At 36.0% G+C, this 26793-nt stretch overlaps 1 protein-coding gene across 8 annotated transcripts in view; it reads left to right on the top strand.

The window, feature by feature from the left end:
- The window catches only part of MSRB3 (methionine sulfoxide reductase B3), a 216883-nt gene that overhangs the window by 26922 nt on the left and 163168 nt on the right, over positions 1–26793 (top strand). For 4 of the 8 annotated variants that reach the window (XM_008256744.4, XM_051846403.2, XM_051846401.2 and 1 more), the window contains exon 2: positions 9235–9361. The exons of 3 other annotated variants lie outside the window; for them this stretch is intronic. In XM_008256744.4, coding sequence (XP_008254966.1) covers positions 9286–9361 — 76 coding nt within the window. In that variant the 5' untranslated portion in view covers positions 9235–9285. Of the gene's footprint in view, positions 1–9234; positions 9362–9381; positions 26113–26793 lie in introns of those variants that run through there. One more of the 8 variants, XM_051846402.2, reaches the window with a different exon arrangement.

Below are 26793 nucleotides of genomic sequence, written 5' to 3' on the forward strand. Positions count from 1 at the left end.
CTTCAGTTCAATGGAATGTTAAAAATAATATTACGGGGGCCGGCGCTGTGGCTCACTTGGCTAATCCTCCACCTGCGGTGTCGGCATCCCATACGGGCGCTGGGTTCTAGTCCCGGTTTCTCCTCTTCTAGTCCAGGTTTCTCCTCTTCTAGTCCAGCTCTCTGCTGTGTCCCGGGAGTGCAGTGGAGATGGCCCAAGTGCTTGGGCCCTGCACCCGCATGGAAGACCAGGAAGAAGCACCTGGCTCCTGGCTTCGGATCGGCGCAGTGCCGGCCGTAGCAGCCATTTGGGGAATGAACCAATGGAAGGAAGACCTTTCTCTCTGTCTCTCTCTCTCTCTCTCACTAATTCTACCTGTGAAATAAAAAAATAATATTACTTTAAAAAGGAAAATAGTATTAATTTAGAGTTGTCTATGTGCCAAATGTTCTTCTAATAGCTATTTTGTGAAGCAGCTATTATAACATCCATTGTTAGAGATGAAATTTTCAAAGCCGTGAGTAAAGCTTGCAAAACAAAACTTAACCAGTCAGTGACAGTTTGAATTTGAACTCAAGCTGGAAAAGCAAAACAAACTTTACTATATAAAAACAACAAAATGAAATATTCAGAAACCTGGAAAAACCTGAAGGCATTTTTTATAATAATCAAAATCGATTGTTTAGGTACTTTATAATTATTAGATGAAATACATATATAATGAGGATCAACCTTGAAGTCAGTATGCATTTTAGAAAAAATAGATAATTTATTTTATATTGGTTTAAAAAGATGTTTTAGAATACTATTGTGAGACTAGTAAATCTGTGTATGAGTGGATACTTTACAAAACAGGAATCCTTAAAAAATGATTGAAGTGATTGAAAAAATGGTTTAATAGTTATCATCTGAAAAAGATGATATTTTTGTCCACAATTGTGTCTTAATTATATTGCTGGTATTCCTTCTTAATGGATATGGTGTATCCCTTACATCATCAAGATTAAGTACACTTTATGTCCTTTTCTTAATTTTTATGTCAACCTATTAATAAAGTAAAATATGGATGCTGCAACTTGTAGACATAAGGATTCTAGCTTAGTATTTTCTCCAACTGGCTATCTGGCCTTTGATAAGCCCTTTAACTATTTTACTATTTACAAAATGAAAAATTTGAACTGGTTAATTGCTTCCCCCATGTATTTTTTGTCCCACTGAGATACACATGAGGGCATACTTATGTGATCATACTCTGATTAGGTTTATAGAGTGTGATATAGATGGTACAGATTACACATTATATTCAGTGCCTGGTACCAGATATAACTCCACCTTTTTCTTCTCATTCAGGAAAACATGTTGGAAAACAAACAAAAGTGATGCTATTAAATAATGCTAAATCCAATCCATCTTGTTTTTCTATTTAATTCTTACTCTCAAACTTTGTCATCTTTAGACAGTTTTTGATAAGACATCTCATGTCTATTATTTTTTCACTGGTAGGTGGTGACTTATGTTATACTAGATATTCTACAAGACCTTTGTTAGTTCTGAACTTACCTATTGATATAATTCTATTAGAATTTCTAATTCCTTGACTATTCTACTAGCAGATTTTTCCTAGTAAGCACCCATGAATTAATATACCATATATATGATATGGATTCAATAAATTTTGAGTGAATTTATCAGTGAAATAATTATCCTTTTCTTGAGATAGCATTAATTTAGAATTTTATTTTCTTTTCCCTTAGCAGCAAGACATATGCTTTTGTAGGTTTCTAAAAGTGATGCCTAAGAAGATCCACTTTCAAAAATATGAAATAACTAGTTTCCTTCACTTTGATAAACTAGTGTAAAAGTTTACATTTTTCCACTGACTAAATCAAATAGGATATGCACTAATTGTCTCTAGAAATGACAATTTTTGATATTATTTTCTCACAATTATGTTGTTTCCTAAGCATTATGACATAAATTATAATCATATTCCTTTTTTAATGGCTCATTTATAAAACAAATATTTATTAAACATTTAGTGTACTTGCTGTGTACCAAACAGTGTACCAGACCAGCAGTCGACATGTCAACTGTGGATCCTTATAGTTTCAAGCATTCACAAAGCCAAACAATTTTCTTCCCTTCCCTTCCCTTCCCTCCCCTCCCCTCCCCTCCCCTCCCCTCCCCTCCCCTTCCCTTCCCTTCCCTTTTCCTCTTCTCTTTTCCTCTTCTCTTTTCTCTTCTCTTCTCTTCTCTTCTCTTCTCTTCTCTTCTCTTCTCTTCTCTTCTCTTCTCTTCTCTTCTCTTCTCTTCTCTTCTCTTCTCTTCTCTTCTCTTCTCTTCTCTTCTCTTCTCTTCTCTTCTCTTCTCTTCTCTTCTCTTCTCTTCTCTTCTCTTCTCTTCTCTTCTCTTCTCTTCTCTTCTCTTCTCTTCTCTTCTCTTCTCTTCTCTTCTCTTCTCTTCTCTTCTCTTCTCTTCTCTTCTCTTCTCTTCTCTTCTCTTCTCTTCTCTTCTCTTCTCTTCTCTTCTCTTCTCTTCTCTTCTCTTCTCTTCTCTTCTCTTCTCTTGCCAGGCAGAGTTAGACAGTAAGAGACAGAGACACACAGAGAGAGAGTTATAGACAGTGAGAGAGAGACAGAGAGAAAGGTCTTCCTTCCGTTGGTTCACTCCCCTAATGGTTACTACAGCTGGTGCTGCGCCGATCCGAAGCCAGGAGCTGGGTACTTCCTCCTGGTCTCCCATGTGGGTACAGGGCCCAAGCACTTGGGCCATCCTCCCGGGCCACAGCAGAGAGCGGGACTGGAAGAGGAGCAACCGAGACTAGAACCTGGGGTGCCGGAGCCGCAGGTGGAGGATTAGCCAAGTGAGCCACGGCGCCAGCCTAAGCCAAACAATTTTCATCTTAATACTAATTGACATTTTCATTTGTTCATTTGTTTTCAGTTGTGTAACATTTGTAGTGATGGGGCAAAATCACAATGAATGAAACTGCTGGTGTCTTAGTGTGAATCAAAGCAGCAAATTTTATTGAGTCATTTTTTTTCTACTAACGTAAACACAGGGGGAAAGACAGCTTCAATTAGAATGACTTAATGAAGTGGCAAAATTTATATTTTATTAAATCTTGATGCCTGAGTACATATCTTTTTAATATTCTGTGTGAAGAAGTAGGAAGTAATCCATTAAAAAGTGACTCTGTGTACCAAAGCACTATGGTTGTCTACAGGAAAAGCATTTGTACAATTATTTGAGACATCATTTTACTCGAAAGAATTATAACCAAATAGGGTTATTTAAACGAGTATTTGATAAGAATTTTTCGAGGCTGGCACTGTGGGATAGTAGGCTAAGCCTCTGCCTGCAGCTCCGGCATCCCATATGGGTACCAGTTTGTGTCCCGCTGCTCCACTATGATCCAGCTCTCTGCTATGGCCTGAAAAGCAATAGAAGATGGCCCAAGTGCTTGGGCCCCTGAGCCTGCGTGGGAGACCTAGAAGAAGCTCCTGGTTTCTGGCTTCAGATGGGCCTAGCTCCAGCAATTGTAGCCATTTGGGGAGTGAACCAGTTAATGGAAGACCTTTCTCTCTGTTTCTCCTTTTCTCTATCTCTCAAATAAATAAATAAATCTTTAAAAATATTTTTTTCATAAATGAACAAAGTGATTCCATCACATTAAGGAAAACAGTAAAATATTTCTTGTCAATTTGAGCTTTCAGGTTAAAACAAAATTTTACTTTTTAAAAATAGTAATTTTTCTAAATTATTATTTTCAACCCTTAATTTCAATTAATTTAATTAACCAATTTTCTATTTTAAATTTAATTTTTCTTAATTATTTTAATTCTAATATTTAAAATTTTCTTGATAGTAATTTTTACTATAATAAATATTACTAGGTGTAATTACATTGGAGGCGTGTAAGGGATCCTGAGATCAAGAAATTTAAGAATGGGAAATGATTGTGGCATAAAAATGAACAGGGCAGTGTTTTAGCCTAGTAGTTAAGACATGGATTAAGACACCTGTGTCCTTTATATGACTAACTGGATTCTGAATCTAGCTTCCTCCTTCTTTTTTTAAGATTTATTATTTATTTTAGAGAGTTACAGAGAGAAGGAGAGACAGAGAGATCTTCCATCAGCTGGTTCACTCTCCAGATGGCCTCAATGCCCAAGGTTAGGCCAGGCCAAAGCCTGGAGCCAGGAGCTTCATCTGCATCTCCCTATGGGTGTAGGGGCCCAAGCACTTGGACCATCTACTGCTGCTTTCCCAGGCACATTAGCAGGGAGCTGGATTGGAAGTGGAGCGATCGGAACTTGAATCAGCACCTATATGGGATATCAGCACTGTAGATGGCAGCTTAACCTGCTGTGGCACATGCAGGCCCTTCCAGCTTCCTTCTAACACAGATCCTGGGAGGCAGTGGTGACGTCTTAAGTAGTTGAGTCCCTTGCATTCACTTGGGAGACCTGGGTTAAATTCCTGGCTCCTGGTTTAGGCCTGGCCCCAGTCCCAGCTGTTACAGGTATTTGGGGAATGAACCATTGGATTGGGGAGGTCTCTCTCTCTTTCTCTCTCTCTGATTCATTAAAAAAAAAAAAAGATAATAGAAGACTGAAAATGAAAACAGTCCTCTTTCATACATCTTTTCTTTGGTTCTAGGCACCTATATTATCCCTATCACTTATTCTCCTAAAGTTGGAAGCAGTTCTTCTTCTACTGAAATCCAAAACACTTTCTTTATTTCTACCCTGGTTAAGGCGTTTAGCACATGTCTTAAGTTCCCTTCCAGGCTAGTTTTTGTTTGTTTGTTTGTTTTTAAATATTTATTTATTTACCTGAAAGTCAGTGTTACACAGAGAGGAGGAGGAGAGGCAGAGAGAGAGAGAGAGAGAGAGAGAGGGGTCTTCCAGGTCTTCCATCCGCTGGTTCACTCCCCCAGATGGCCATAACGGCCAGAGCTGTGTTGATCCGAAGCCAGGAGGCAGGAGCTTCTTCCAAGACTCCCATGTGGGTGCAGAGGCCCAAGGACTTGGGACATCTTCTACTGCTTTCCAGGCCATAGCAGAGAGCTGGATCAGAAGTAGAGCAGCCGGCGCCGCGGCTCACTAGGCTAATCCTCCGCCTTGCGGCGCCGGCACACCGGGTTCTAGTCCTGGTCGGGGCACTGGATTCTGTCCCGGTTGCCCATCTTCCAGGCCAGCTCTCTGCTGTGGCCCGGGAGTGCAGTGGAGGATGGCCCAAGTGCTTGGGCCCTGCACCCCACAGGAGACCAGGATAAGCACCTGGCTCCTGCCATCGGATCAGCGCGGCGGCCATTGGAGGGTGAACCAACGGCAAAGGAAGACCTTTCTCTCTGTCTCTCTCTCTCACTGTCCACTCTGCCTGTCAAAAAAAAAAAAAAAAAAAAAAAAAAAAGTAGAGCAGCCAGGACTAGAACTGGCATCCATATCAGATGCCAGCACTGCAGGTGGCAGCTTTACCTGGTATGCCACAGTGCCAGCCCCAGGCTGGTGTGTTTTTGATAGCACAGAATGTATTTTGCATAGTCATCATCACTTGATATGCTGTTTTCCATTGCTATAGGAATTTGTATAGGTGAATTGAGTAACTTTTAACAATTCCGTATCTTAAAATCACTTAACTAAATGGTTTGAAAAATTGGCTAGGGATTCTGAATCTACAGGGTTGGATTAGTGACTAGCCCTTGCTGAGTCCTTCAAGGACTGTTACCTTTAGGCTTTCTTTTTCTACTGTTTCCTTTAGGATGATTCGCTGTAGAAATGTACCAAAGAGTAGTAAGTTTTCTGGCATACATGGAAGTCTTTGGGGAATGGCCTGATACCACTCAATAGCGTTGGTATAAGAAGACTGTTAGAATTCTATATTACAATTCTATAATTCATATAATATGACAAATATTTGACACATCTAAATGATAGTTTCTTCAGGCATATACTTACTATGTGTCAGGAGTTGTTCCAAGTTTTTTTTTTTTAATTTAATTTATTTAGTTGTTTGAAAGAGCTACAGAGAGAGAGGGAGAGATCAAGAGAGCTTCCATTTACTGGTTCACTCTCTAGATGGCTGAAATGGCCAGAGCTGGGGCAGGCAGAAGCCTGGAGCCAGGACCTTCATCTGGGTCTTCCACATAGGTGGCAGGGGTCCAGACACTTGGGCCATCTTCATTGATTTTGCCAGGCACATTTCCTGCCATAAGCAGGGAGCTGGATTGGAAAGTGGAACAGCTGGGATGTGAACTGGTGCTCTTATGGGATGCTGGTGTCACAGGTAGTGACTTTACTCATTATACCACAATGCCGTGCCTCTAAGTGCTTTTTAAAAAGATTTATTTTATTTATTTGAAAGGCAGAGCATCAGAGAGAGAGAGGAGAGAGTGAGAGAAGGAAAGAGAGAGAGAATCTCCCATTACAGGTTCACTTCCCAAATACTTGCAACAACCTGTGCTGGGTCAGGCTGACATCAGGAGCCAGGAACTCTCATCTGGGTTTCCCATTTTGATGGCAGGGGCCTAAGTACTTGGGCCATCCTCTGCTGCCTTCCCAGGTACATTAGCAGGGGTTTGGATTGGAAACAGGGCAGTTAGGACTTGAACTGGTGTTCCATTATGGGACGCTTATGTCACAAATGGTGGCTTAACCACACCACAACTCTGACCCTGCTCCAAATGCTTTTTGTCAGTTGTTAACTAATGATTATTTTAGAGTTGAGGAAACTGTGGCATTGAGAGGGTTAGTGACTTGACCAAAGTCACAAAGGTAGATATGGGCACAGCCAGGATTCAAACTTTGGCAGTCTGGCACCACTGCTCACTTCACACACATCATTGAGATATCCCATTCTTTATGCAAATGCATTGTGTATTTCAGAACTATTAGTCAAGGTATTTTAGTTCACTTACTACAAAAAAATTAGCTGGGAAACACTAGCTAAAAAGTAATTTTGTTAAAACATTGCAGCATAAAAATACTGTTGAAAAAGTTTCTCCTAATATTATGTGTTAGAACCATTTTAATGATTATTTTGTTCGGTGAAAGTGTAAGATGATGAGTTTGATTTAACCAAGGCTTCCAGATGCACACATCTATTATTTGGAACTGCCTTTAACTTTATATATCAGCTACATATTTTCAGGGTAGTGTGTGAATAGTGGCACTTTGCATTATTTTGCAAACTTGGCTGCTTTTCTACCATCTTTGCAAGCATGAAAGTAATTAGGGTTATGTAAAATCCTAACCGATGAAATATGTTCTTTGTGGAATTTTGAAATGGAGGACCTTGTGAAAAATTGTGCTTTTGGCATTCTTCCACATAAAAAAACTTCACTTCTCTAAAGTGTAATCACTTTAGCTGCTCAGCTTTGTTGGTGCTAATGTAGCACTTTTTGGGTCTGCTATCTAAAAAGACTGGGCAAAACTAATTTGCCGCTAGATGGAGCCCTGGCTATTTGGGTAGGAAAAAAAAAGGCCTTGCAGTCAGAACATTAAATCATGTAGTCATATCAAGTTGGAGGGCCCCCGGTATTTGCGGCCCTCACTTTTAATTGTAGAATGCATCTTTGTTCTTTGCCTGACCTGCAGAGTGACATCACTGCCTTTCTTCCTGTGCACTGGTTTTGACATAAGCCAGATGGCCATAGTGATCGGTAGGCGCCCAGGCCGCCTGGTACAGCAGTTGATGAAACAGAATAGGAAGACGTTTTATGGTCAGCTGCGGGAGCACAATGAGGCTGCAGCTTTGCTAAGTAATTACATTGACTGTGCACACTTTATTCCTCACAGGCAAGGATCTCAAGAAAAAAATGGGTTTTTATTTATAGTGTTGTGAGGTATAGACCTTTGATCTTTTATTAGTCAGTAGTCTGCTCCAAAGGCATGCTCTCTTTCCCCTGCTCTGCAGTCACTCGTGAAAATGACATGTTTATTTATGTTTAATGGTTCTTTCAGGCTGTGCATTGTGATACTTACCTTCCTTCTTCCTCCCCTTTGTCTCCAGTTAGTAACATAAAAATGTTTTAGTTTTGTAGTGAGTTTAGTTTGGAGAAGTCAGAGTTCAGGCATGTTAATACAAGCAGATTTCTGTCAGATATACTCCAGAGTGATTTGGTAAAATATATTACTGTTTATTATGTGTTTGTTCTTAAAGGAGGTCAGCGGAATCCACGAACAGACTTTTATTTTGGAGTGCGGGTGGAGGTGGTGGTCAGGAAATGAACAAGACATTAATTTTATATCCATTTTTGGACATTTCGTGGCTAAAGCCACTTAAAATGCTAATTTTAAATAACATGTGAGAAGTTGATCCTAATCTAATTTTTTCCATTTTCATTTGAAAGTTAATCTTTAGCAACTGAAATATTGAATAGAACTGTTAAGAAATCCTAAGAACTGAACTTTTATCTAAAGTGATAACCCTGATACAGTTTTGAGATTCTTCCACAAGATTTGTTTCCAAAGAATTAAAAAAATTTAACCCGTTTTAATACTAGGTCATGAATATTGTTCACTGACTTGATCTAGAAATTATAAATCATAAAATTGAATGAAAAATCACATTTATTTTGCTTTGTTCATATTCAACACTATTTCTGAAGTCTTTCAGTTGTCCTTAGGTTTCTTGGTTCTCTGTTTAAAAATGAACTGCAGACAAAAGAAATCTCTTAATCTTACAATATCTTACAGTCTTCTCCAGGGAGAAAGATTTGCAAATAATTATTGGAAGGAGGCAGCATGGTGTAAGGAAAGAATGTAGCTTTACAGTCAGATATAACAGGGTTTTCTAATCCCTCTTGTAGTGGTTATTTGCCTTGTGCCCTTGGGCCTTGAGCCTCGGTTTCTTCACATATGTGTTGAGGGATAAAACCTACCTCCTAGGTTTATTGTAAGAATTAAATGACACAATGTGTATATTAGGCCCCACACAGTTCCTGTCACATGATATGAACTCAGTAAATGCTAATTCCTTTCAACTGTTTTAAACTTCAACCTCTTGCAAAATGTGTTCACAGATTATGTTGTTATCACACAAGCATAGTGTGTATTTTATTCATAAGATATAAATAAGCCTGAGGTGAAAGTAAGCTCATCATATGAAAAACAGGCATTTGAAATTTATTAGTACTGTGTGTATATGTGTTCAGTTCTTGATAAAACTTTGACCATCAATTGTACAATGAAAATGTTCAACATTGTGATGTTTTAATTTGTGTCTTATTTTCTTTTTTCTCCTACTCAGCTCTTGCCCCTGTTCTTTGCCTCTCGTTTTGTTGGTGAAGATATCACAGTGATGTCTGCATTCAACCTGCTGCACTTGGTGACAAAGAGCCAGCCAGTAGCCCTGCGAGCCTGTGGGCTTCCCTCAGGTTGCTGCTTGTTGTACTGTATACATAGTGAGGGCACTGGTTTGAGTGGGTGTTTCTGCTGCAGGAAATGATACACCATTGTGCTTGCTAAATTTCGTTTTCTTTTACTTGGGCCCTAATTTGAAGACGGAAATTGGTTATAAATCACCACTCTACTTCTGAGTAACACTCATTTCCACAGTCCTCACAATCCTTGCAAACATTGTCCAGTTTCCTTGCCCACTATATATAATTGTCACTAATATTTCATGATATCTTCTTGTTCTTTAATGCATATTACACATCTGCAAATCATAATGTTCATAAGAGGCTGGCCGTCTTAGTAAGAAACTGCACCAAATCACACAAAATAGGACATTCATCTTGTTAAAGAATAATGAAAATGCTTTTCATTCCACATGTGGCCATTCCTTTACGAAAAAAACCCTGAACTTCAGCATAATTAAGTTATTTATTTATTATAGTTAGAAAGAAAAGAATTCTTACTTAACAATGACAAATAAACAGAACTAATATAGCAAGTATCAATTGGTTCTTAAATTAGAACCACTACATTTAAAAAAAATGTGATTTTAAGCATTGAAACATGTGAGGTATGAAAGTCTAAAATTTTATTGTGTGCCTCTACAATGTACTTAATGTTTTAATTTTATTATGGAACCCACAATGGTCAATATTTTTATTTCTGTGAACCTGATGGTATTCACATTTGCTTCAATATGCATTACTACCTTGCATAGAAAATTTAATTTCAAATCATTAGACATTTACTGAATATTAATGATGAGTGCCAGGCATTGGATTAAGCAGTGAGGATATAGTGATTCCCAAGGTAAGATCAATTTTTCAATAGGTAACAGATAGAGATAGATATGAGTGAGGACCATTGAACTACATAATGATGACTAGACTAGAGGCATTTATGCCTGGCTGTTGCAGGAATCCAGAGGAGTCTTAGCTCTTCTTTTTAGGGAAAGATATTTTAGAAGAGAGGGGATCATGAAGGATATGGTGCTTGGGCTGTATCTCAAATCATGAGCAGCAGTTAGCCCTGAGTCCAAGGAGGGGAAGGCTCTTTCTAACATATGGAATGGCGTGAGCAAAACAGGGTCTAGAAGAACAAGGTATGTTCAAGTTATTTCATATGGCTAGCTTGGGTGGGCAAGAACAAGTAGAAGTGGTAAAGAAGGAAAGGTAGCTAAATCATGAAGCATTTTAAATTTTGGGGAAGGGAGATGGCATTGTGGCTCAGTAGGTTAAGCCACTACCTGTGACTGGCATCCTGTATTAGAGTGCCTATTCAAGTCTTAATTGTGCCACTTCCAATCCACTTCTCTATTAATGTGCCTGGGAAAGCAGCAGAGGACTGGACCACTGCCATACACGTGGGAGAGCCACATGGAGTTCCAGGCTCCTGCCTTGTGCCTGGCCCAGCCCTGGCAATTGTAGCCATTTGGGGAATGAACCAGTGGATGGAAGATCTGTCTCTCTTTCCCCATCTCTTACTCTGCCTTTCAAATAAAATAAATCTTTTAAAAATAAATTTGGGAGAAGAGATGAAGAGGAATAATATGGCTTCAATTGCATTTTATAAGGTTTACTGATTTATTATGATAGAGAGTTTTTCAAATGCTTCTCTGAGAGGACTGGGGATGACAATTTGATTAGGAGGGAGGATAAAGCATTTATCTTAAAATTGTATTTGTATAACAAATACATTAAAAATGCATTTAATGTCTATTTGTGATGACTTGAGCATATAATGATGCTTAATCCATGGAGGCTCTAACCAATCTTCTCAATATTCCTAGTGCCTCACGCCCTCCTGCACTGCCACTGTAGAGCATAATGGAGGGTGTTGAATATGGAGGGAGTCATGAAGTGCTGGGAGACTAAAAGTGATCCTTAATGGTAGTTTGAAAAGAAAGGGGAGGAGGGACTGGAGTTATGGTGTAGTGAGTCATACTGCGGCCTGTGACAATGCCGGCATCCCATATGAGTGCTGGTTGGAGTCCCAGCTATTCCACTTCCAAACCAGCTCCCTGCTAATATACCTGGGAAAGCAGCAGAAGATTGCTCAAGTGCTTGGGCCCCTGCCACTCATGTGGGAGACCCAGATGGAGTTCCTGGCTTCTGGCTCATGGCTTTAGCCTGGTCCACCCCTGGAAATGTCGGCCATTTGAACAGTGAATCAGTGGATGGAGATCTATCTCTCTCTCCTCTCTGCAATCCTGCATTTCAAATAAATACATAAATATTTTAAAAAATAATAGGGATGGATTTACGGAGAGACCCAGACTGTAGAACTGACAAGGTTTAACTGTTGAATTGTGTATAAGCTTGAGGGAAAACTTTAGCCCCTGTGGAACGTTTCCATTGGCTATGTATTCCATACAACAGCTGTACTAGGAAAGTTATTTGATTTGTACATAACCATGTTTTTCACTGAGGAAAAAAAGCACAGTGTGAAAGCACCCAGCATAGTTCTTGAAACATGACTTCGCTATACAGAGAGGAGTTGGTGGTCACAGAAACAGCTTGTCAATTGTGTATTTCTTGAGGTATGATGGTTGTGGAATTAAAGGATTTCATAATTAAATTGTTTAATTAAAATATAAGTATCTTTAACTTTGGATAACAAAATGATTCAAAAATAAATTCACTAAATCTGGTAGTTTTTAGAAGTAGCCATTACAGTACAGTGCTTATGCACACAAATTCCAGAGTCAGACCGACTAGGTTTGAAGTCTGGATGTGCCACTTATGAGCTGAGCTGTCTACCTTAGCCTTCTTGTTTGTAAAATAGAGATAATAATAGTGCCCCACTGAGAGGGTTGCTGGGAGAATTAAATAGATTGGGATCAAAAAATGCTTAGAGGCTGGCATAAATAGTTAAGTACCACACATGAGTATGTCTTCACTGTCCAATCCAAGTATCTATATGAATATAGATCATTTTCCCAATATAATAAACTTAAAAACATTTAAATATCTCTCATTTAACTATTTTTGCTTTAATAGGAACCACAAATACACTTATGTTTGAGGAATAACAGATTCTGTCTGTTAAGCTTTGATCTCTTTATTGTGTTCATGCATCCTGCTCAATAGAATTCAAGTCCAATACATAGATAGCACATTGTTTTTCATTGTTAGTACCTACTACTGATGAAAGCCCAGAGAAACTATCTTTCTTTACATAGGGCTTCTAAACTCATTTTGATTTGATATGTGAATTGGCTAGCATAGTATCCCATAATTCCTTAACTATTCAAGCACCACTTAATTTTTAGTGTTATGAAAATCAGTCTTGGCCGGCGCCACTTCTCAATAGGCTAATCCTCCTCCTAGCGGCTCCGGCACACTGGGTTCTGGTCCCGGTTGGGGCGCCGGATTCTGTCCCGGTTGCCCCTCTTCCAGGCCAGCTCTCTGCTATGGCCCGGGAGTGCAGTGGAGGATGGCCCAAGTGCTTGGGCCCTGCACCCCATGGGTGCAGATCAGCGCAGTGCGCCGGCCATGGCAGCCATTGGAGGGCGAACCAACGGCAAAAGGAAGACCTTTCTCTCTGTCTCACTCTCTCACTATCCACTCTGCCTGTCAAAAAAAAAAAAAAAAAAAATCAGTCTTCCAATGTTTATGTATTTTATAACTTGAATATTTGTGAAATCTTTCCCACTCAGTTCACTAGTAGGATTTTATTTTACTTAGATATATAGCAGTGTTGAAGAAATTGTTAAATTCAGTAGTAAGAATGAAGCAAATTATTGAAACTTTGAAAAATAAAAAAGTGAAATGGGAATTCTAGTCCTTATTACTTTGTACAGGTTGGGAGAGAAGAGGCCAAATTGCAGATATAGGAAATTAAGGTGAAAGTCTAAAGTCTTGCTTTAATTTACTGTTCCTTGATCAAAGCCCATTACAATAGAAATCTCTATAAATCAAAAAGATTTCTGTTCCATAGCCAGTACCACACCAATTTCAAGTATTATTCAATATTAAATAATTCCAGAACTGAAAAATAATTGGAACAGTCCTTAAAGTTGATTATAACTGAATTGACCTGCATAAAGGCCATATCCCAGAAGAGTGATCTATCATTTTTCAGCTTTGACTTCCTTTACTTCTTATTCTTAATAAAGTATAATTTTAATTTAGAGCTTATTAAGTACATCTGAGTTATGGTTCACTCATGTTTGTAATTAAAGGTAATTTTTCCCTCAAAATTTTTTCTTAATTTCCTATAACAGTTTCTTTTATGTATTAAAAAGAGCACTGGAGTCAGTGAAAACTCTAGCCATAGCTCTGTCATTAACTTGTGTGACCTTGCATAAATCAGCCAACCTGTCCAGATCTTGGTCTCTTCATCTTTAAAATGAGGAATTAAAATTAGATAATATATTCAGGTCTGAGATTCTATGATTTTATTAACTGTCATTTGTTTTTACTTTTGGTCTTGGGTTAATCAAATCTTACAAGTCAGTACTAATTAATTCCGGGAACTTACAGGCAAGTCTGCTGGGTAGTGGTGGGAGGATAGAAATATTTTCCATGTTTGAACATTAGAATTCCTGACCTCTCAATCAAGACTGGAGTATTATCTGAGGATGGATTGGGAGGTACAATTTTACACATAGTTTTAATGTTAGATAAAAATTAAGTTAATTGTGGCTTAGGCTAGATATCCTGGTAGTTTTCACCCAAGTCAAGGCATTTGTCTAAATTACTACTAATTACAGTAATAAATTGTACTTTTCTCTAACCTTATAAACATAATATGTGATTGTGACTTTTATGTGACTTCAGTCACATATTTAGCAGTCTGTAAGAAGTGCCACATGCTGGTATGTGGTTTCTAAAGATGTAACATTTCTAATATAGAAATTAAAAATCATAAAGAGACATTTTGCAAATGATATTTGAAAGTCACAGAATGTTAACTGTGTAACTAGAATTCTCAATGATTCAGAGGCTTATGGGTCCAGAGCTTAGCACAGTGCCTGGCACTTAATAAATATTTGTTAAATGAATAAACACACATTTTGAAAGTTTATATGTGGATGAAAATCATAGCTATAACACTGAGTACAACCTTATTTGAGACTCCTTTATATGGGAATATTAAAAGTAAAATTAAAAGTTTGATTGGCTCTTGAATTTATCACCAAAAATAATTTCTCACTTTGTTGCATTAATAAGCAAAGTAGTTGTTTTAAGAATAAATTACATTGTAGTGAAACAAATAACAGACAAATGGTAACACATATTCAGTTATATTCAGTATTTTCTTTATTTTTTTTCTCAAGAAATTTGAGTTTTGGTGGTAGATTAGCTGTTAAAGAAGTGAATAAGTGCATATTATACTTACCATGAGAATTCTGGCTCCATGATCACTTCTTTGGAGCAAACTAATATTGTTTCTTGTGCTTAAAATTCTCCATTTGTGAAGAGGAAATATTAAAGATGTGCATCAAAGCAGCATCCTTGAGTATAAAGTATTATTAAAGTTTGAACTGGCAATAGTTTATTTATTTATTTTTTTGACAGGCAGAGTGGATAGTGTGAGAGAGACAGAGAGAAAGGTCTTCCTTTTGCCGTTGGTTCACCCTCCAATGGCTGCTGCTGCTGGCATGCTGCGGCCGGCGCATTGCGCTGATCTGAAGCCAGGAGCCAGGTGCTTCTCTCCTGGTCTCCCATGTGGGTGCAGGGCCCAAGCACTTGGGCCATCTTCCACTGCACTCCTGGGCCACAGCAGAGAGCTGGCCTGGAAGAGGGGCAACCGGGACAGAATCCGGCGCCCTGACCGGGACTAGAACCCGGTGTGCCGGCGCCGCAAGGCGGAGGATTAGCCTATTGAGCCACGGCGCCGGCCAGCAATAGTTTATTAATAGCAAAAGATATTACATTTGTTTCACAAAAATAATCGAAGTTGTCAGTGCACTGTTCATTTACTGAATAGATTATCTATGTTAGTTTTTTTAAAAACCTTTGTGAGTCATGAAAATTTGGACCACCTCTCTAGTTATTGGTAAAGCTATGAACCTTCCTTCCTAGAAAAAGACATAAATGCACCTATACTCAATTTTTCATTGACTTTTAAGAAATTTTTTTCTTAGATTTTCTGAAACTCTTCAGGGAGAGAATTTTGACTACCTGTTCAGAATGTTTGTTCTAAAAGATACAAAACTAAAATAAAACTAATCAGAACACACTATTTCTGTTTTGTGTATTTGTTACCAAAGGAATTCTTGCCATGTATTCAAATAAATGCCCTCAGGTCTCCAATTTCACCATTCTTACATGTACATTTCACTTAAGCACTTTTGATTAAATTATAAATACTTTGGAGAGTATCTTTTAACTGAACCAAAATGTTTTAAAAATAGACATACAAATTTCAACTCAATTCACAAAATATTTTGCAATTAATTTGTTGAATGGTATCCACTTTTTCCAGTAGATGGCACTAGTTTTACATTCTTTCACAGCATAAAAGAGTACTGATATCATTAGTACATAGGTGCATTGTGAAAACTTAAACAAAAGTATGTAAAGAATATCCAGTTAAGAACATATGGATTTACAAGCCACAAATTTTTCTGCTTATATTATGTTCAAACAGTATTTGTAGAGTGCAAAACCTTTTTCCATTTTCAATAGGATTCCAACTTCCTTATGCTTGGACATCTCATTGAAATTGTCTTTCATGTGTAGACTTTCTATAAACTAAAACAAGTTTTCATAAATTAACTTATCTTATATCCAAATAGCTGATTTAACAGTAATTTATAGTTTTATATGCAGCCAAATTTTCTTCAGCAGACCACCCAAGAATTAAAGAAAATTTCACATTTTGTTTTGCTATGTTTTGAATTTTTATAGAATCTTGAAAATGTTAGTAGTTTAACATGTTGACTGTTAAGCATAAATCGTTTTCTGCATGAATGAAAATATTTTAGGAAACTAAGAGAAAGTATATTCTAAATGTTGATTAATGAGTACTCTGATGTAGCCATGTTTTTTTCTAAAAATATTTTAGAAGTTCTATGATATAAAGTTTTTGTTAATGTTGGAAAATTGCTATGTAGCATCTTATTTCAAATGCATTTTAAAAATTGTACATTTGCATATTAGTCAAGGATAAATTGTTATAGAAGAAATACATATGTAAGAATAAGGTGTTGGGCATGTTTGTTAAATGTGGGTTTTGTTAATTTTTTGGTTAAACATGAAATAAATCTTTATATTATACAAAAATATAAATACATGGCACTATCTAATAGCAAGACTTAAAATGGTCAAGAACAAAAAATTTATCTGTTTTCCTTGAGAAATTCACTAATAAACAATGATTGTAAAGAATATAAAACATATTACAAGTTTTGAAACCAAGTAATAACTATCCAGGAATAGACTATCTAGACAGTTGGACTTTGGGAGAGTCATAAGGTAATTAGATGTTTATTTACCTAAACATGTTCACAATGATGTTACCTAATAAATCATAGAAGGATTATTAAAATGAATCACCACTTCTTGCTCTCAACAAACACAAGTTTAATGAGGGAATGAGCCATGAATGATAGTTCACAAAAACTAAATAATATTGATTATAGATACTTGATGAATTTTTATTATCAGTCTTTTTTAATGTGCAGATTGAACCTAAATGTTTGTTTTGGATATTTTATTTCTCATACTTGCTGTCACTAGATTACATTTTAATTTAAAATTCTTTAAAATAGATGAAGTTGGGATGTAGTGGCAAATTATCTCTAATTACTGTTTGTGTTTTGCATTTCAAATCAGATATTTATCTGAGATTCTAAAATCCATTTCATTTATTTCAGCTCTCTAGCTTTTTCATTTTTTAGATTTAGTTTGCACTTATATTAGTAATTTAGAAATGCATGTGATAAAAAATGATACCATGAAATGATGAAGATACCAGTTATTTAGTTTAATATAAAGCAATATTTGTAGAATATAAACTTACTCAGTAACTTATGGTAAGCATGTTCTTCAATTCTGGTTATAATTATTATTTCTAGCCACATAATTCACAGAGAGTAAAATGTTAATTTATTAGCATCTCTTAATTTTAAACAAAGAAAATCCAATTCTGTAACTGTTATTTTTTTGTAAGATTTTATTTTATTACAGACATTCATGTTGGCTCAGAATGACATAGCTATCTATATGATCTTCCATTTGATTAATATTTTAATATTTATTATACAAATTTTTGATAACATCGCAGCGTTTCAGGACTTAGCATCATATTATTGATATTGATGAAGGAACAGATTGTAACCTTGATTTGTATTTACTAGTTTGCTTGTATTATCAGCCAACTTTCTGACCCTAAGAATCTTTGTTTTATTCCTTTTATCTCTGTTTTTCATCTGTAAATTAAGAATGATACAACATTCTTGTCATATCTTTTACAGTTGGGTTTGACACTCTGATGGTACATTAGGTTACATTTCCTCCAAATTTTTTCTGTGCAGCTTTAATCCCTTGCTATAATGGAGGAAAAAAAGGAAAGAAAAAAAGGAGGATATCACATAAGTCTGGCAAGGTGATGGTTTGATCAGGCAGATTTTATTTCTACTACAAAGTAACCTAGAAAGGCAGAGATTTTGTGTTTGGTTCACTGTTACATCTCAGCTGCTAGAATTGTGTCTGTTGCATTATAGGTGTTCAGTCAATTTTTGCTTAATGAGTGAATGGATCTCAATAAGTAGCATCAAATTATGTGTCAGAATAATGCCATGATGTAATTAATGTGGTCTCTCTTCTTAAGAAATACACATTCTGATGAGAAAGATTGCCATTTTGGGTCAAAATTTTATTTTCTAAAGAATGAACTTAGACTTGATGGTTTTATGATTCTATATAAACACTTCTTTTGTTTTACTACAGAGACAAGGAGAGGAAGTGAGAAGCATTATGCTTCTTTTCACCCCAAAAAAGGCAGATTGGCTTCTTGGAATAGGAATAACAGTTCTTGTGAAGGATATTGAAGGAAGGTGTAGATATAATTACTGGGAGGTTGTAGGAGTTGGGATGGGAGTGGAAATAGGCTCTGGGCACACAGGTTAAAGATAGATGGGCATGTTAAAGTGCAACAATGCATGGCTTCAAGAGAAATGCAATCAGTGAGTGAATAAAGGAGAAAAGCTATAGAGAGGAGAACCTGGCTTTTATTAACCAGGTGTGTGAACACATCAAGTAACCTCTTTGTAGGTTTGATTTTCTCTTGAAGGTTTTAAACTAGAAGTTCATCATTTCTCAAATTGTAATTTGAGGAACACTATCTCTACTAATTACCCTGTAAAACAGATCTCATCATCAAATTGAAAAATTGCATACTATCATATTTCATATATTCTAAGATACACTTTTTATTTCACCATCAGGATGCACCTTTAGAACACCGTGATAGGAATATATCATGGTTTGGAATATTTTTTTGTGTGTCTTCTAATTTAGAAGCATAGGATGATGTTGTGTCAAACTATCACATGTTTAGTAATATTTATCAACATAAGAAAGTCGACAAGAAGGGCTTCTTCAAGTAACCTGCATAACCCTAGATTTTCCTAATCTGATCTGACTATAGAATCTTCCTTTTCTCCCTGTCCAAAAAGAACAACCTGTTAGTATTTTGTTCAGAGCCACTGTTTTATGGAATAATTTTTAGGCAATAGTGGGTTAGGTAATCTTACAGTCTTTCAATCTAGAGAATTAGTGGCCCATTAGTCAAAAAAGATTTGAATGTGGAACTCTAAAGAAGCAATATAGAATTCAAAGTAGTAATGAAAGAAACAATTATTTTACTGTTATTATTCATTTTTTAAAATTTTACAATTTATTTAGCAAATGTTATCATTGCAGTTTTTAGGCTAAGTTCTAAGAAACATAGCCAAACACATCAGTTAGAAAATAGCTTTTAGGAAGAAGATTTAAATAGCAATAATTAAAATGGAGAGTTAAAACAAGCATTAAAGTACAGCGTATACTTCTTTGGTCCTTCCTCTTGACCAGGCACATTGTTAGGAGCTGGGGATGTGAAGAGAACCAAAATATATATATGAACACTGTCAGTCAGGAAGCTATTGAATAATTCAGGGGAAGGCTTATGCCTTTCTAGGTTGTCTGGGTGGAAAAGAAGAATTTAACATTTTGTCCTTGTTTTTTTATTCCCTTCATAATCTCTCAAAATTCTCAGGAATGTATAGACTTAGATTTAGCTTTTAATTAAGTAGAAGTTATAGACTTCTGTTCATTGTGCTTAATTAACATAGATTTGAAATTTGGATGGGCAATAATATTTTTGGTAATTTGCAAAACAGAGTTTTAGATAATATAAAATTTTTACTTCTAATGAGTATATTCAATGTTGTATATAAATAAAATAAAATTCTGACTGATTATCTAAGGGACCGCTCCCTTCCTTCCTTTTTGTGTATGGTTACCTCTCATCTCTCTAACAGTCTGTGCTCCCCACAGGGCAGGACTTTGGGAGAGAGAGTTTGTGTGTGTGTATGTGTGTGTGTGTATTTTTTTTTTTTTTACAAATCTTTTTGATTGCATGTGAAATGTAGAATGGAAATGAGCCTGTCTGTTTTTAATTTTTTTTTTTTTTTTGTATGAGCTGTGATGTTCTAGTGAAGACCCATACTGGAAAAAAAAATTAAAAACAGAGAACTCCAACTTTGTCAGACGTTTCACATGCAATCAGATAGAATTGAAGTTAAGTGACTTTCTCTTTAACTATTGTCACTTGATGATGGCAGTGCCTTTAAAAATTTCTGTTTTACTCACATGCTTTGCAAGGAAGAAAGTGCTTTCTGGATCAAGACATGCTTTAAATATTTTCCTGAACTCTAGGATTTATGGTCCACATTAACAAGGAAAATCATTGTTCTTAGTATTGCATTAAATTTTTTAGAGTTGATAAAATACTCTTTAGTTCTTTATGGTATGATAAAGTAACTCCTACACATGAATCCAACAATTAAAAATTTGTAACATGTAAAAGGTAGAAATGTAAAATGTGGCTTCTATCATACAGTCATTCAGGTAAATTATTAATGTTTGGTTAAGATGAATACAGTGGTAAACTTCTCCATTGTTTCCTCTCAAGAAAATTGTGCAGCTTCACAAATGAGATTTTACTATTAAGGCTAGAATTTTAAATTAATTTAAAAAGCTTTGGATATTATGACACTTATATTTACTCCCATTCATTTCCAGAGAAAAAATTTGCACATTTCGTCCCTCAATTTTAAAACTATCTTATTTCTCAGCTCTTTAATTATATAATTTCTTCCTTCGAATCTGAATCTACATTTTATCCTAGTGATTTTTTTTTTGTTAAATTAACCGATACTGTCTCCATGAAAAACTCTTTGCATACCTTTCATCGGGGTAGGATACTTTACCACCCAGACTTCTACATATTTGATCATACTGCATCTCTCTGCTTGTTCAGATGGTGTTCTCTTCCCATAGGATCTTCTCATTCTGAGCCTATAGATGTTTTTTAAAAACAAATTATTTGAGTTTTTTACATTCAAATTATAACTGGACATGGTCAGTCTAGGTGGGCAAAGTTTAAGAGTGTAAATGTTCTTTTGGTTAACTATTTTCATGAAACTTTGCACACACCTTTACTATAAGACTGTACTTTATATTAATTGTCTTATCATTCCTGCTGTCCTGTGGCAGGATATCTTTTTTTTTTTTTTTTAAGGATTTATTTTATTTATTTGAAAGGCAGGGTTACAGAAAGAGAGAGAGAAAGAGAGAGAGAGAGCTCCCATCTGCTGGTTCACTCCCCAAATGGCTGCAATGGCTGGAGCTGGGCCAGGCCAAAGTCAGGAGCCAGGAGCTTCATCTGGGTCTTGCATGTGGATGCAGGGTCCCAAGGACTAGGGCCATCTCCGCTGCTTTCCCAGACGCATTATCAGGGAGCTGGATTAGAAATAGAGCATCAGGGACTTAAACTGGGGTGCTGGTGCTGCAGGTGAGATGCTGGTGTTGCAGGTGGCACAATGCTGTTATGACACAACACTGGCCCATTATGGCACAACTCTGGCCCCTGGCTATCTTATTAGTCTTTAACTTTCCAGTGCTATCACAGTTCTTGGTTCGCTGTAGATGTTTAATGAATAGTTGTGGAAAGTTAAAAATATTAGACTCATTTCAAATAATTTACAACATTTAGGGGAAAAAAGTTAGAAACAATTGAAGATGTTTGAGAAAAATGGCTCAACACTTCATTTGCCCATATAAATAGTACCTTGCAGAATAAATATGTTAGTGCTGAGGGTGCTTGTAGTAGTGAACTTAGCGGGGTATATAAACTTGGAAGGAAGACATGGTTGAAATGTGTTCTAAGTTCTATCTGTTCAAACGTTCAGTATGGAAACCAGAAGCCCAATTTTATCATTCAACTATGCACCACTGAAACATATGGTATTGTTTAATTTGAGTTGGCATGCTTATAATGTCCATTGATGTTCATTAGAACTCTCTACATGCATCAGTAACATACAACTGAAACTGACCTGAATTGTCTTTTGCGAGGCAATAGAAAAACAGCAAGAAGTCATGAAATGTGATTATTATATGACAAAGATATGATTTTTTTCTCACATATAGAAGACAATCTATCTTAAAAAGAAAAAAATCATCTGCTTTCTGACTCCTAAGACTTGCAGCATTCTTTGTTATGTTTAGGGCTTGGAAAACAATTGAAATTAAACTGAACCTAAATGTAAAAATTAAGGATGTTTTCAAAAATGGAAACTAAGCTGAGGTACTAATTTTATACTTTGTCCATTTTGGATGTCCCATGCCATGCCTGCAGGATCACTCCCAAAGGAAGAGTTAACTGGAGTAGTTCAGAGGGTAAAAGCATTGTCTGGCCAAAGAGCTTTGTTCTCTAAGGTCATTCAAAAATTCATCACCAAAAGTATATTTTGAGTGTAATCTTATACGTGACTTCAGGTTGAGAATGATGGTCTGTAGTCTAGCTGGTTAACTGGGATGCCATGAAGTAGACAAAGCAAATTAGCAGAGCCTGCTCTGTATATTCAGAGTTCAGCCAGTCACTCTCTGAGGGCTATTTAGAATATTGTACTTCACTAATAGGATATTCATTAAGCATTATATACTAGATAATGTCTCTATTAAGATATGTAGTTGTAAATGTCCCTGTTTAAAAGCATATTCTTTGCATTTTAAGTGGGATTGCATTGAAGTTACCTTTCTCTATCTCCACCATTGGTATGTGAGCTGTTTAAGTGTTTTTATCTCTTGCTTTGCCCATTTCCTCTCTGTTCAGAAAGTTCTTCCTCCAGGTATCAGCACAGGCTATTTACTCTCCTCTTTCAAGGCTTTGCTCAGATGTCACCTTTGTAGTGAGACCTACCTTGATCACTCTATGTAAGGTCACTCCCAGTCATTGTCCTGCTCCAGTTTAGCTTTTTTCTTTCTTGCATCCCTACTACATTTTAAGATGCTTTATATTACTTACTTATTTTAATTGTGTTTTGTCTGTTTTCCCCTACCCCTGCTGGAATAGGTGTCCCATGAAAGTAGGATCTTATTTTGTATTCTGGCATATCTTAAGTACTTAGAATAACACCAACTTATAATAGCTACTCAATAAATAATTATTAAATAAGTATATTTTACTTAATGTAGTACTGGTACTCTGTAACCACTCAACATTTTGATGAGTTAAGAAAAAAAATCTTGAATCAATGGCCTTCAAAGTAAGTCCAGCAGACATAGTTTTGTAGAAACTAGTGGACAGGAAGCAAAAGTGTCCTGATAATGTTAATTGTATGTTAATCTCAGGATTATTTCTGTTCCATCTGTCTACTTTGAGAGAAAAATCAGGAATTGAGTATGCTTCTGAAAGGATAGCATTTTTCTTTTCCTTGAGCTTTGTAGGTTTTTCTTAAAGCTTTATCAACTTACTAGAGTACAAACATACAAAGTAATGGTTTGTGGTATGCATTTTACATTTTATACTTAAAATGGACTAGACTTAGCTTTTGTAAATGCTCATTGATTTAGAATTTCTAATTCTACTTTACCTGGAATAAAAATTGGTTAATTTTTCTAGTACCACACACTAATAAGTAACTGAAAATGAAAATTAAACTCTACCATCTTTAAATATAATAGCAAGATATTTCAACATGAACTTTACTGTTTTAACCTAGTAAACTCAAAGCAAAACAAGATATTCTTATCTCTTATTCATTTATTATCTTGGGAAAATATTTAATAGTTTTACTTTTTCTAATCCTAGAACTAAAATTGAAGTTATGGGATCTTTAGGTTTTGTTTTGTTTTGATTTTTCACGCTGAAATATAAAATTTATGACTTAAAAGTGCTTTAAGATTTTAGGTAACGGATCTGATTTACTTCTAAGCAGGAAGTTAAAAAGCCTTTCAACATTTTATAGACTTTGTGAGAATTCCGTATGAACCTTGTCACTGAGCCTCTGTTCAAGGAATGAATACAAGGAAAACCAGCCTTGGTTAACAGAGAAATGCATTTACTTTTTGGAATCTTCCTCAGTGATTACAACTTTTTCTCTTTTATTATTTTAAGTTGTTAGTTGTAGTTTTTAAGCTGTAAACTATTGAATAATCTGAAAAGAAAGCATAACGTTGTACTACAGAAAATATAATTACTGTAGGCCTTTCACTGAGGCGATCTTGGGTTTGTTTATCTATTTGCCATTTTCCTTAGTTATGTTGTGACCTCTGAGAGCTTTAGTTTCTGTGTCTGTAAAATGGGCATTACGGCTACCTTTTAGAATTACTGAGAAGATTAAATGTGGTTATGTGAGACTGCCTAGAAATGTGCCTAGAACGTGGTAGGACTCAGTTTTATTCCATTACTTCCTATTTTAATCATTTTAAAAAATAACTCTTAGGAAAACAAATGTTCTGAGAAAATTAGTACAGAAAAATAATTACCAGTAAAATATTGCAGCACATTGAAGTACCTGACTAGGCCACCTTTTAAAGTACAGTTTTAACATCCAAATTCATTGTAATGGGGTTGATAACATGGAATTGGGTCTGTTCAGTGTTTGGCAAGTGCTAATTTCCATGACCTGTACAGCAGATTTTTGAGGGTAACAGCACTCAGTCAGAAAGTTAGACCTGCCCACTGTCACATGGCTGGGAAGCAGACAGAGCCAAAAATTGAACTTGTGCTGAAAGTTTATTTCTGCAAGAGCTTCACAACGGAGCTTCAAGATAACCCTGGCCTTGAGGCAACAACATGAAATTAGCCTCAGTATAAAAAGAGACTTTGGGCATATTTAGTAAATAAATTGCCTTGGATTGGGTTCAAGGTGGATCTGTTATTCTGTAGGAAATGGAGTTATGATTAGATACCAAAAGGGCAATATTACTCCTTCAAATATACTTATATTGCATGTGTATATACACACACATTTGCTTGTGCCTTCAAAGTACACTATTAAACATTTAAATAAAGGAAGAAATCTTTCCCTATCATACTTATAAGCCAATTTAGAGGTCATTGAACAGATGTCATATAATACTAATGTTAAATTATCCTGTGTAATAAGAAAATTACAGTACCTAAGTGAAGATAGTAAAGGGAAATCATGCAATGAATTACTCTCAAATTTCAAATGAAATGATATCTTCAAAATTAGTGGTGGCACCACATGACTTTAGAAGAGTGAGTCTGATAGGTGGAAGGGAAATCAGAGACAAAAGTGAAGCTTTTCTGTGTTTTTATGTGCCAATTTTTGGTTACAATACTAGAAAAGCAAATGTAATAGTATAGCTTTCAGTTGTCCAGGAAGTATGTTGTTATTAAACTGTGTGGCAAGTTATTTATTAAAATCTGAATTAGCTTCTCATTGAATTGTTTAATATAAAATCACAATAATTGTTTCTAGCATACATATTCTGCCTTTTGTTATTAGGTATACTTTAAAAGCCTAATTATTTTGAGAACATAATATGACCAAAGAATAAAAATGTACAAAGTTTGACAACTTCAAATAATCACTAGCATTTCTTAAAGAATAAACCTCACTTACAGTTAGGAAACAATATTTATATTTAAGGTTGAAAAGCCAGGATGTAGGAAAATTTTGCTAATTTGGAAGATGACCTTTAAGTGCACCAAAACCAAATAATTTGTAGGCTATGACATAGGGCACATTCCTACAAAATTTGTGTGAATACAGCTTTAGTGGTTCTTGAAAGACAAACAAAGAAAGCTGGATTGAAATCTTTATTCCTTCCCAATAAGATGGAGCCCAACAAAGGAGTACAGCAGCACTCTTTCAAAGCCTGCCATTCAAACGAGGTCTCTGTAGCACAGTTAATGAGATGGTTCATAGTGGAAAACAATCTGTTTTTAAGAATGTTTAGATCAAAAGTAATTTCTAATCTATGAAATAAAGTCTCTTCAATACCCTTTATTCACCAGTAAAGCTTTTATGTGTGTATTATTTACTTCAATCAGATGTTTTCAATTTTACCTTTTTCCTTGTACAAATACTTGCCATGGTTCATCAATACTGACCAACAGTTTTATTCTTTTTCTTCAGAAAAGAGAGATTTTTGAGAGAGGGAGAATGAAAAAGAGAGAAACATCTTTGCCTAAACGATTTGCAAGCATCTGTGCTTTAAGCTACTTTTTATGAACACTCCTTAGTAAATGACTCAAGGTAAAAAAGCAGAAAAGCATCCAATGTTAGGAAATTGCAATCCAATACCATGTAATTTAAACCTGCAGTTGCTTCTCTTGTACTAAATGACATACAGATGGGTAGCTTAGTTCTCTCAACTTTGGGAACACAATTGGTCTTTTTGTATGAATGAACATATATTAACAAAAATATTTTGGGCAGAATTGTTTAATTCTAATTGCACAGATTTTAATTATCTATGCCATTGGAAAGAATAATTTTAACCAAGATATTTTATCCTGTTAAGTTTGCAGTGAATGAAGTTTTTTTTTTGATAAAAGTAACAGAACCCTTCCAACAAATAAGTAATAAGTGAAAATGATAACTTTGAAGAAGTCTATGGGGAATAGAGCAGAAACTCACCTATTACAAACAACTGATTATTTAAGAAAGGGTGGTTTTGCATTTCAGCTGTTGAAAGGATAAACATTTCTTGGGGAAACATTTGTATCTGCCCCTTAGATGACAGTAAAATATAAATAGTAGATATGGGTAAAGTTTGGTATAATGTGGGGACCAGTGAAATGAGTGACCAACCTGCTGTATGTGTTCTGCTAGCTGTGCCTGTGGGTTTCTCCAGGCCAGGGAAGGGCCATGGTTCTTCATGGAAGGTCAACAGAGGTGCTCTTTCAGAGCCCACAAGTCCGCTCCAAGGCCTAG

Source organism: Oryctolagus cuniculus, chromosome 11 (genome assembly GCF_964237555.1).
Source record: "Oryctolagus cuniculus chromosome 11, mOryCun1.1, whole genome shotgun sequence".
Lineage (NCBI taxonomy): Eukaryota > Metazoa > Chordata > Mammalia > Lagomorpha > Leporidae > Oryctolagus > Oryctolagus cuniculus.